The following is a 12,423-nucleotide window of genomic DNA, read 5'->3' as shown; positions in this document are numbered from 1 at the left end:
AATGAAAAATAGTTCTTTTAGGCAGTCATAGATTTGCCAATAGTTTTATACAGAATTAGGGAACCTGATACAGTTGATGTAACATTGTCATATTATTTAATTATCCCTAATCTGAAAACTCAGAAGCTCCAAAATCTAAAACTCTTTGTCCTAACAAATAACACCAGTGGAAAATCCATACTTCACCTCCTGTGACAATGGATCACTAAAAAGACTATATGAAACCATCTTCTAGAGGTTGGTATGACTTAATAATAGTATCATGCTTCCAAGCTATCAAAGAAACAAACCTCCGTAATTACTTTTGGTCTGTATGTATGAAGAGATATATGAAACATGAATTAATTTCATGTTCTGACTGGATCCTGAAACACTTGTATCTTAAGTATATGAGATAAGGAGTATTTACCCTGTGCCATTTTAGGGTAATTGCTGAATTAGTTATCTGGCTTAATTGTCACCTTAACCACAACATAACAAGTCTTCATGGGAGTACAGGGAGGTGGAAATAGTATGGTAGGCTTTAAAACAGTGATTTGCAACAGAACTTTTAGAGTTTCATTTATAGGTTGAATTGGAACCACCTTGTATTTATACTTTATTAGTTTTTTAGACCCAGTATTACTATCCTTAAATTTTAACTTTTTAATTTCTTTCCTCAACTTTTTCTAGTACGGGTATCACAGGTATATGTCACCATGCCCAGCTTCATTTTTATAAGTAGTCTTAAAACATTTGTATATATTTAAGGATTTTCCTATGCTATTTCTGTTTAATACACTTGTCATGCATTGATCATGCCTATTCAAACCTAATCGTAAAACTATGAAAGAATTAGGAGTTTATCTTCTTGTAGATTTAGTACTAGTAAGACTTGATAGACAATACATAGAAATTAGTATATGCCAGAATTCCCTCAGAGATGAAATCATTGACTAGTTGGACTTAGGAAAAAAATGTTGAAAGATTAGAAGATTTTTCATATCTAATAGAAATAGTTTAAAGGCATTTTACTAGACATATACTGTTATATCTTCATAGTTTATTATATTGTAATAATAAAATTATGGAATAGAGAGATTGGTATCTTTTCTGAACAGTTACCTAGAATGATTTTGTCTTAAAAAAAAATCCTCCAGCTTAGTAAATATCACTGATCCAGTATGTTCTCAGATTATTTTCATTGATTTGAATTTCTTGTTCACTGATTCAGTATGTTCTCAGATTATTTTCATTGATTTGAATTTCTTGTTCTTCCCTGGTTTTGGTCTGCTGTAGTGCTTTTGCATCCCTTCCAAAGCACAAACCTGGCTTTTGGTCAGATGTGGCTATGGCAGTAGGTTCTCGAACTGCTGATGAATGCCAGAAGAAATACACAGAAGAACCCCAAGGCAGAGGATCTCGAAAATATGTCTCTAAGAAAAAGCAAGCCAACTTCAAGGTCCAAAATGGTAAATTTTGTTATTGTATTCTCAGAGTACTTACTGAAGTAGTTCTCAACCTTCCTAATGCTGTGACCCTTTAATGAAGTTCCTCATGTGTTGTGACCTCCAACTATATAATTATTCTTGGTACTTCGTAACTGTAATTTTGATAGTGTTTTGAATTATAATGTAAAATCTGCTATGCAGGATAGCTGATATGTGACTCTTGTGAAATGATTGTTTGACTCCCAAGGGACTGTGACCCACAGGTTGACAACCACTGGCTTAATTATTACTCATAACTGTTTACCAATTACATGTTATATTTACTCATGAATTTGTATCTTTTTTTTCAAATTTTAAAATCAGGAACATAAAAGATAATATTTTAAGCCTTATGTAATGTAGCTAATTCCATCAATAATAGTTTAGAAAGTTTTTTTGGTTTTTTTGTCTTTTTTGTTCTGGGAAGCTTGATATTGGATAAATACTTGAATGTCTGGGGGATAATTTAACTTGAGCATATGCTTTCAGTCCCTGTCATCCTCTATGGAATCTACCAGTTTTCTGTTTTGTAATCTGAGATTTACTGCTGTCCATGACTGCTGGTTAAAGGTGTTCTTTGTCAAGGACGTTTTATAGTAAGCATAGAGAATACCCAATGCCCCTGGTATAATAATAATTAATAATCAAGTGGATCTCACAGAGTAACTTTATTGGTTTTTCTTTCTTTTTTTTAATTGAACTTAGGGCCTTGTTAGACCAGTACTATATGACTTGGCTATGTTCTCCAGTTCCGTTAACAAGTTTTATTGGGGGAGGGAGAGGTTCTTTTCTTTTTTATTAAGTTATTTATTTACTTTATATCCCAGTCACAGCTTCTTCCCCCTCCTCTCCTTCTAGTCCTTCCTTCTCACCTTCCCTTCTACCCTTTCCACCTCTCTTCCCCTTCTTCTCAGAAAAGAGGAGGCCTCCCATGGATATCAAGCAGCCTTGGTATATCAAGTTGCAGTAAGACACATCTTTTATTGAGGCTACACAAGGCAACCCAGTTAGGGAAAATGGATCCAAAGGCAGACAGTGTAGTTAGAGACAGCTCATGTTGCTGCTTCAGGAGACCAATCTGCACAACTGTATGTTAGAGGGCCTACGTCCTTCCTGTGCATACTCTCTGGTTGGTAGTTTGGTTTCTATGAACCCCTATGGGTCCAGGTTAGTTGATCCTGTATGTTTTCCTTTGGCATGCTTCACCCCTCTGCTTTCAATCCTTCCTCCTCCTCTTCCACAGGATTCCTCAAGCTTCACTTAATGTTTGGTTGTAGGTCTATGTAGGTTGTCCTTCCTATGTTCTTTTGCTATCCTAGAACACACTAATCATGTAGACCACATATGTGCTCTATGAGTATCACATGAGCTAATACAGCATCCATTCCAATGTAGGAAGAATTATTTATAATGTGTATGCTACCAGGCTGAGAGTACCTTCTGGCATTTACTTACTTGTTTGACGGGTAAAGGTCTCTTTCTTGTCCAGACTGAGCTCAAGGGACAACAGGCCTGTGTCAAGGTACCATGTTCATAAAGTCACCACATTTTTGTCCGAGCTCTATTAGAGGTTTTGGTCTCAATAAAATAGAAGTTTTAGATGGGAGGTTGTCTCTTACCTTTTCGTCTTTTTTTTTTTTTTAATTTAAAATTTTATTAGCATTTACTCGTGTGTGTGTATCTTGTGTGCTTGTTGGTGTGTGTGTGCCAAGTCATAAAAATGGAGGTCAGAGGACATCTTTTGGGAGTTGGTTGTCTCCCACCATGCAGGTCTCAGCTATTGAACTCAGCCTGCAGGCTTGGAGAAGGGTGCTCTGTCTGCTGAGCCATCTCGCTGGCCCACCCTTGGTCTGTATAAGGAAATACAGAATTAGGTTGTCCTTAGGACGAAATATGTTTTGAAAAAGTGAGAGTGGGACTGGAGATGTTTGAGTGGTTAAGAGCGCTTGTTATTTTTGCAGAGGATCCAGGTTTGTTTCCCAACAACTCAGATGGTGGCTCACACCGTCCACAATGCCAGCTCCAGAAGACCACTGCTTTCTTCTGACCTTCAGCAGCGCTAAGTTGGCATGTGGTACACATAAGTCCATGTAGGCAACACACACACACACGCATCTCAAATCTTTAAAATTTATTTAAAAAATTATTTGTTCTGTAGGAAACTTAAGAGAGCCTTTTATAAAAGTTTTATAAAGCAGGTAATATAAACGACCAAATCATTATCAAAATGTTTTATTGATTCTTAGGTGAGGCAGATGATGCTGATGACAAGCAAACTGTTAAGATAACTGCCAGAGTGGGAACTCTTAAAAGGAAACGCCAAATGAGGGATTATCTGGAACAGTTGCCGAAAGACAACCATGATGACTTTTTCACTGCAACACCCTTGCAGAAACAAAGAATCCAGGTAAGACTGCTGAGTGCATGAAATCTGCACTTTTATATATTGTTAGTGTATATCACTAATAATAAAGGCCAGGATCTGTAGTCTACACAGACATAAACAAAATATATGAAGAGATCTGCTGATAATAATGACATTCTTATCAGTTTCTAGTCAGCTCTTGAGTGTTTCAAAGAGAATTACTGTTATAACCTAAAAAATGAAGAAGTGGGCCAAGGAAATACATGACCTTACCTTTCTTTCACAAAAAATACGCAAAGCGACTGGTAGGCAGGTGCATTTTGAAAGCCTAGGCTTTTACAAGACCAAAGTTGGAATGCATACAGCTCTAGGGGACAGAGGCCTCTGTATTTCCATCCCTGTGTCACTATACTAGACAAGGGCTTATCCTCAGGAAACCAACTAGACCACAGTTTTACTGTTGCTGCAGCACCTAGACAGTGACAGGAGACGGGTGGGTCAGCTGTGACAGCTTAAAAGTTTCCTATATAACAAGTGAATGTTTTTGTGTGATAAATGTCGTTTTTAACAAAATCTCAAATGTTAAAGACTCCGTAGCTCAAAGAGACAGAGAAAGCACCTGGCTGACTTTTTTCCTCTACCTATGTCCCAAAAGGAAAAGTCAGCTCTCCTTCTCCTTGCCTTTTCAAAAACCCCTCAAATTGAATGTCCTTTCCTTCTCCTTCCTGTGTATCTCTCTGTCCTCCTGACTTCCTGTTACACTCTGTTTTTTCCCTATGTTCACTCCCTGTCAATTGGTTGTTTGCCTCTTGACCTATAGTTAACATTATTTAATCCTGTTTATGGTAAGCAGAAAGACTGGATTAAAGGTGTGTGCTAGGGCTGAGCCGTACCACTAGACACAGGTTTTTCCAGTGAACAATACAATATCAGGGTTCACAGTGTGACCACATATCCTGCAGCAAATACAATTAGTCTACATAATTCTCCTAAAGAACTGACATAATACTAGATGTGATGGGTGCAGATTTTATATGTAGTAGAAAGAGTCCCCCAAACTGAAGAAATTAAGCAAAATTGCAGATCTAAAGCCAACATGTAAAGTTAGGGATGTGTCTTAGTCAGGATTTCTATTCCTGCACAAAACATCATGAGTGAGAAGCAGGTTGGGAAGGAAAGGGTTCCACATTGCTGTTCATCACCAAAGGAAGTCAGGACAGGAACCCACTCAGGGTAGGAACTTGGAGGTTAGGAGCTGATGCAGACGCCATGGAGGGATGCTGCTTACATGGAGGGCTTGCTTCCCCTGCCTTGTTCAGCTTGCTTTCTTATAGAACCCAAGACCACCAGCCAGGGCACACCCACAAGGGGCCCTCCCACCTTGATTACTAACTGAGAAAATGCCTTGCAGTTGGGTCTCATGGAGGCATTTCCTCAAGGGAGGCTCCTTTCTTTGTGATAACCCCAGCTGTGTCAAGTTGACACACAAGGATGTATCTTAGGGATTACATGTGCAGACCCTAGGATCTATCTCCACCACTTCTCAGTGAGTTTAGCCTTTACCTGGCTGCAGGGATTAAACTCAGATCACCCAGCTTCACACAGGGACCTTTACCAGCTGTGCTGTCTTGGTGGCCCTTTCACCTGTTTTTATAAACCAAGTTTTAGTATGACATAACCATACTTGTTGGCTTTCATATTATGTATTACAGCCTTCATACTGCGGTAAGAGACTTGACTAATCGGGACTATATGGGTCATAAAGACTAAAAGCTTTCTACATGCTTAGAAAACACCTGACTACCTCTCTTCTCCACAGCCTTTAGAAATAGATGTAATTATCTTTATTTTGTACAAGAGAAAATTGTTTTTATGGTGACTGTTCTGTGTTCTATTAGTTTTAATTATAAAACTTGAAAAAAATTATAGAAGAAAACAACCTAACCCACAAAATTATTTTGTGATGAGAAAAATTTGAGAACTTGGTGAAAATATTTGTTTTCTAGTTGCCAAGTTTTCAATACAGTCAAGATGATGATTTCCTGCTAGCTATGGACAGGAATCCAGTATCTCCAGCATCCATTACTTCGACATTGACAAGCACTACTCCGAAATGTCAGCATGTCAGTCCTAGTATGCTAGCTTCTATAAACAGGTAAATGTGGTGCTAATTTTATATTCAAGTTAATTTAATATTCAAGAACATTTAAACATTTGTGAAATGATGAAGCATCAAGGGAAAGTTATTTTAAAAAATGAAGAATAAATTTTAAGCATGGTTAGTTTCAGCAAGTTATGGGTTATCTCAATGTATAATATTGGAAGTGGGATTTTAGTTGAAATTTTTCAAAAATATATATTAAAAATTTCAACTAAAATTATATATGATTTTATATATACTATACTGTTTTGTATATACTATACATATTACTATACATATATTATTACTGTTGGTTAAGTCTTTTTTTTTTTTTTTTTTTTCTGGAGCTGTGGACCAAACCCAGGGCTTTGCACTTGCTAGGCAAGTGCTCTACCACTGAGCTAAATCCTCAACCCCTGGTTAAGTCTTTCTAACTGAAATGCAAAACCCATAAATCACCAATGAAAGGGTTTAATAATTATGTTTTATCTGCCACCAGTAACTGTCTATAGTATTAAGACAATCAGAGAAAAAACTGTTCTGCTGGGCCTGGAGAAATGGCTAGGTGGTAAAGAGTACTTAGTGCTCTTGAGGAACTTGAGTTAGGATCCTAGCACCTAAGTCAGGCAATTCTGAATTCATTGTAGCTCCAACAGATATGACTTCCTCTTCTGGTCTCCATGAGCAGTGCACTCATGTGCATATCCCCCACCCCAACTCCCACATGCACACAGAATTAAAATTAATTCTATAAAACCTGTTTAAAAGGAATATAAAATAACTTAATACAAAAAATGTTCCCTTTAGCATATTTAGCATTACTGCAAATTAATGAAATAGTAATCTTTTTTGCAACATGTTAAAAACTATAAATCAGTATTACCTGTGCAGTTGCAATTTGTTGGCATCTGTTATTATAACCATGAACTTTGACCCAGGAATCCTACTTTTGTATCACAATGTTCAAAGAAACTAGAAGTTAATTTGATAAGCATGCCTTTAATTCCAACACTTTGGAATCGAGACAAACAGATCATTGAGTTTGGAGACAGCCGGGACTACATAGTAAGATACTGTCTCCAAACCTGAAAAGGGATGTGCATGTGTACAGGGTTACTTTTTAATGACAATTTGAGAACTATTATAAAGTGAAAAACTTGACTTCTGTTATACAGAACAATCCCTTGGAAAGTAAACCTATAGGCTGCTGATCTGGGTAGACCTGTCATTCACTAAGCAAAATATTAGTAGCTGGTGGGTTTATTCATTTGTACAACAATGTTTGTGATTAAGTTATTTATCTTAATATATAATCAAACAAGAGACACAATTATATAGAAAGAAAATACTAGCTAAGTTAGATTGGAACTTGGTATAATTGGAAAATGTAAATTGATAATTTTTAAACCAGGTATAATCTAAAAGAGATCAACTGTGATATTTGGTTTTGATTAATGGAAATGAACAACAAAAGTAGTAAAGATAGGAAGTGAACAGTTTTAGGGATAAACCTAGATGGTATCTTAGTTATTGTTCTTTTGCTGTGAAAAGACACTATGACTACAACAACTCTTCTAAAAGAAAGCATTTAATCAGGGCTCGCTTACTGTTTCGGATGATTATTAGTTCATTATCATGGCAGGAGCGTGGTGGCTTGCAGGCAGACATGGTGCTGGAGAAGGAGCGAGAGTTCTACATCTAGATCAGCAGGCAATAGCAAGAGAAAGACCTTGGGCTTGGTTTGGCCTTTTGAAACCTCAAGGCCACACCTCCTAACCCATCTCGTGTAATACCACCCCTGATGACTAAGCTTACTAACCTATAAGAATATGGGGGCCATTCTTCTTCAAACAACCACAATAGGGTAGTGACCAATTAGCAAAACATAATTTCCTAGGATAGTCATTTGAGTAAAGTTAAGAAAATTTTAGACTTTGATTAATTGCTGTTTAACATATGGGTAGAATAATGATAATGTTGATTTGACATCTTGTTATTTATATTCACACAGGAATGATTGTGACAAATATATTTACCACATGCAAAAAAATGCTAAAAAATATGGCAAGAGTAATGGTAACCTTGTCTGGGGCAACATTAGGAAAAAAACAGTAAGTGTGTTTATTATTTATCCTACACTATACGTAGAACAGCCATAACGCTTGATAAACTGTGGTGATCATAAGTTGTATAACCGTCCTTGCCCTTCAGGAACTTATAACCTAATTTAATTCTAATATGAAGCTATTAGTTATATAAGTACATAAGAACTGTAGGACTATCGATGACAGCTCCTAGACAGAATGAACTGACCCAAGATGAGAATGGGTGAAAAGTCTCATTTGAAAACTGATTAGAGGGTTAGGGATTTAGCTCAGTGAAGGCCCTGGGTTCGGTCCCCAGCTCCGAAAAAAAAAAAAGGAAAAAAAAAGAAAACTGATTAGAAAATGCCAGTCCAAAAGGGATGTTTTAAGCAATATATAAAAATATTGTATACCTAGTCAACAACTGATTCCAGACTATTGATTTAAAGAATTATTGACTTTTAAAGAATAAGGATTTCGTCTAATCTTTAATAGCTTTAAAACAGTTTCAGATTTAGTATTTAAAATCCAAACACAGAAAACTAATTGAAGGTAGCCTTAATAATGAATAGACCCTGGACAAAGACATCTTTTTGGAGTGGTGGGAGCATGACTCAGTAATAGAACATTTGTCCGGTATGCCCTGAGTCCAATTCCCAATACTATCTCAGAAACAAACACTTTTAGCACTTTTAGCAATGCTCAAAATTGTGATTTATCCAATTCTTTTCAGCCTGGTGTCTCTAGCCAGTGTTGGCGTGGGGAGAGGAAAGTGCTCATTTCACAGTAACTGGTACCAGCCCCATTACACTAAGCAAGTGACTAGCCTTTCTTAATCTAGGCAAATTTGGATAATCGCAAGGACTTGTGACTGAGTAGTTATGCGAAGTAAATGATGTATTACTGTGATTTTTCTCATCACACAGAGGTAATAACATTGCATTCCAAACTAAGATGCTAAGAACTGAGCACACTTCAGCAACTGTTATAGGTCGCACATATTCTTTGCCTTATGTAGCACTAGTTTGAAAAGTTTCTTATATATGAGTGTTTGCCAACAGTGGAAATCAACACAATGGATTCTGCTCTGGATAAACTCAAGAATTTGTTTTCTGTAGTGACTGAAATTGATGTACCACGTCCATGTTTAAGGTTATGGGAGAAAGCATAGTTGATCACTTGCTTAGTGAGGAGGTCTCACAGGAGATACAACTTAGCTATTAACATGCACTTTTTTACAGGTTGAAACTGATCTCTCATCTCCAACACCAACACGAAAAGCCCTGTTTAACAAAGGTATTTCTTTATTTTGTAGCTTAATTCCATTATAACATGATCTCTATTTGATGAGCTTAGAGTTGTTTTCAATTCTGTTAAAATGACTGGAAATTATTAATCCTTTTCATTAAATTTTCTTTACAGATTTAGGTGAAAACACCGATATTGCAAAGTATTTCATTGATGATAGAGAATCAGATGAAGAAGAGAAAGATTATTACTTTTCCAGTTCTGACTTATAGTAAAACGGATTTGCAGGAATTTTACCATCAAGCAGAATATACTTATACTTTCATTTGATGACTCACTATTCTCTTTGTAGTAAGGGAATGCAGATTTGTCTCCCAAAGATGTCCTATGTTTGTATGCAAGGTAAACGCCCTAAGAGCATTCCTCAGAATGCTGTTACAGCTAATGAGTATGATTATTTTGCCTGTGTATGCATTTGTAAATTGTATGTTTGTAATGTTAATGTATATAAAGCTCAATCTCTTGAACATCCAAGACTGTTTATTTTAGTAATCATGTCTCAAATACATTTTTAAATAAAAATTTAAAAGCCCTTAAATGAAGTGAGGTAAGGGTCTGGATTTAAGAGTGTGGATTGGCAGATACTAGAATGGAAACTTTTAGCATCATGCACAAGCCCGAGTTCCTTCTCTGTCTAAGTTATGTAATTCAAACTGTTTCACATGTTTTTATGTTTTACATGCTTTTTCTTCTGATAGTTTCTCTTAAATTTACTATACATTGGTCTGTTTGTGTCTCTATCTCTAATTCATTGTTCTTTATTATTTTATAAATTAAAGGAACCAGAGGACAGGTTCTGTTATATTCTGTAGCCCTGTTATATATAGTTGATAGATCCACCATTATAAGGAATTATAATGCCAGAATAAACAGGTTTTCCGTTTTTGACAGCTTTAAAAGGTAACTTTCATTCTGCCATTGTTTTAAAGTTTGGCCTGTTATTTGTCCTCTGGCTATAATATGTATTCATCTTCACTTTGCATCCAGTTAGACTGCTCAAATAAAAATGTAAACTTGTGAAGTATTTGTTTTTGGATTTTTTTGTTGTTGTTGTTGTTTTGGGTTTTTTGAAAATAATTTTACTACTGCTTTCTAACTTGTTTCCTAAAAACACACTGGAACCTATAGTAAAACATAACTCATCCATTCCTATTTCTCTGTTTCTGTCTTTCTACCCAAGTCAGGGTCCTACTGTGTAGCTGGGCTGCACTATGTAGAGCAGGCTTTTAAGTTAAGCCTGTTACTAGGCTTGGTGTTTCAGTCATGTAATTAATACCAGTTACTCAGGAAATTGAGGCAGGGGGAACTTCCAAGTTTGTGGCTAACCTGGGCAATTTAAGTTCCCGTCTCAAAAACAAAATTAAGGGAGTGGAGAGATGGCCCAGCACTTAAGAGTACTTGCTGCTCTTATAAAGGACATGAATTTGGTGCCCAGCACCTATGTTTGGTAATAACACAATTACCTGTAATTCCAGCTCCAGGAGCGTGAGTACTCTGCTGGCTGTCACAGGTACTGGACTCCCCCCCCTCTCTCTCTCACACACACATACACACACACACAAAGAAAAAAATGAATAAATGTTTTTAAAATATAGAAAGCCATGATGTTCCTATAGGGAGGGAGGAGGCAGGAGATAGCTGTTAGGACACTTGTCTACCATGCAGAAAGTGCCAGTTTTAATCTCCAATACTACCTCTCTCCCAGATAACCTGCAGTTATTGCTAATTGTAGAACAAAAGAAAGGTTATTTAAACAGTTGTCACTATGTAACATGATGCTGTGCTGGTGGTTAAGGGTGATGGCTAATATTTTAGAATAAAGCCATTAGATCTTTACAGCTAGCACTGGTTTTTTTTTTAGCTGAATGGCTATAGAATATGTGAATTTGGATCTGAGAATTGCTAATTGCACACCAGCCATTATGTTGGAATGCTATTTCCTCTGGTTTAGACAATTAAGAGACCAGTGGCATGCTGGAGGTCAGATTTTAAAGTGACCACAGATGACCGAAATTCAGAATGGAGTACCTTTTGTAAAAAAGAAGTTTGTTTCTGGGTAGTATTTCTAAATTTGCCAGTGTATGAACAAGCAAGTTTCAAGGCCTCATTTTTATGACCCAGTAACAAATAAATTGAAATAGATGAGTTCTGAAGTTTAGGACGAGGGACATCTCTTGGGACTGGAGGCAGGAAGAGCTGACAGAAAGAAGCCTCATATTGCACATATAGACAGAGGCACATCTTAAGATACTTATGACGTAAGTTCATGTTAAATACTGGACTCTACTTGGATAGAGGTTTTATTAGGTGGTAACAATATATTAAACATTTGACTTTATTAGATCATTTGTTTCACATCTATTTTTTTACTCAGTATATATTATTTAAACCTATCTATCATCTATCTATCAATCAATCATTTTAATGTTCGTGTGCCTGTACAATGCTAGTGCACTACCTAAGAAGGCCAAAGACATTGGAAACACTGAAGCTGGCAGTTTTAAGGTGGGGGTGTTGGACATGCAAGAGCAGTGTGTGCTTTTAACCTCTGAGCCATCTCTTCAGGTCCTAGACTTCGTACACTTAAAATGTTATATATTATAATTCACATACAGCACAAATTGTTATTCTTGGAAAAATTCTAAAATACATCTTGCTTTTATGCATTTTTGAGACAGGATCTTGTTTTTAGCCAAGGCTAGCCTCAAAATCATGTGCCTACTGCCTTGGCCTACAATGTGCTGGTATTTCAGGAATGTGTCGTCAAAATCAGCATACACATCTTTTCTGTATATGCATGTAGATGTGAACACAGAGGCAAGCATTATTTGTGTGGCGGCCGGAAATTGACATGGCGTTATTTTCATCTATTTTTGAGACAGTTTTGCACCGAATCTGGAGCTCACCAATTTTGCTATACTGGCTAGCAAGCTCCTGCTCTCCTCAACTCTCTGAAGTCTCTGGCACTGTGATTCTGTCACTGTGTTTGGCTTTTACATGGCTGTTGGGAAACTGTCTTAGGTTTCTACTGCTGTGCTGAAACACCATAACCAAAGC

The 12,423-nt window shown here is 36.7% G+C and overlaps 1 protein-coding gene across 3 annotated transcripts in view; it reads left to right on the top strand.

The window, feature by feature from the left end:
• Mis18bp1 (MIS18 binding protein 1) overlaps positions 1–10,387 on the top strand; it is a 49,483-nt gene extending 39,096 nt beyond the window's left edge. For 2 of the 3 annotated variants that reach the window (XM_006240138.5, XM_063262505.1), the window contains 6 exons: positions 1,279–1,451; positions 3,716–3,876; positions 5,841–5,989; positions 7,986–8,085; positions 9,300–9,354; positions 9,481–10,387. In XM_006240138.5, coding sequence (XP_006240200.1) covers positions 1,279–1,451; positions 3,716–3,876; positions 5,841–5,989; positions 7,986–8,085; positions 9,300–9,354; positions 9,481–9,578 — 736 coding nt within the window. In that variant the 3' untranslated portion in view covers positions 9,579–10,387. The remainder of the gene's footprint in view (positions 1–1,278; positions 1,452–3,715; positions 3,877–5,840; positions 5,990–7,985; positions 8,086–9,299; positions 9,355–9,480) is intronic. The other variant, NM_001109531.1, reaches the window with a different exon arrangement.
• The last annotated feature ends 2,036 nt before the right edge of the window (positions 10,388–12,423 follow it).

The sequence above is a fragment of the Rattus norvegicus genome, chromosome 6, assembly GCF_036323735.1.
Source record: "Rattus norvegicus strain BN/NHsdMcwi chromosome 6, GRCr8, whole genome shotgun sequence".
NCBI lineage: Eukaryota > Metazoa > Chordata > Mammalia > Rodentia > Muridae > Rattus > Rattus norvegicus.
The sequence above is the reverse complement of the archived record's forward strand: the minus strand, read 5'-3'. Positions and strand labels throughout refer to the sequence as shown.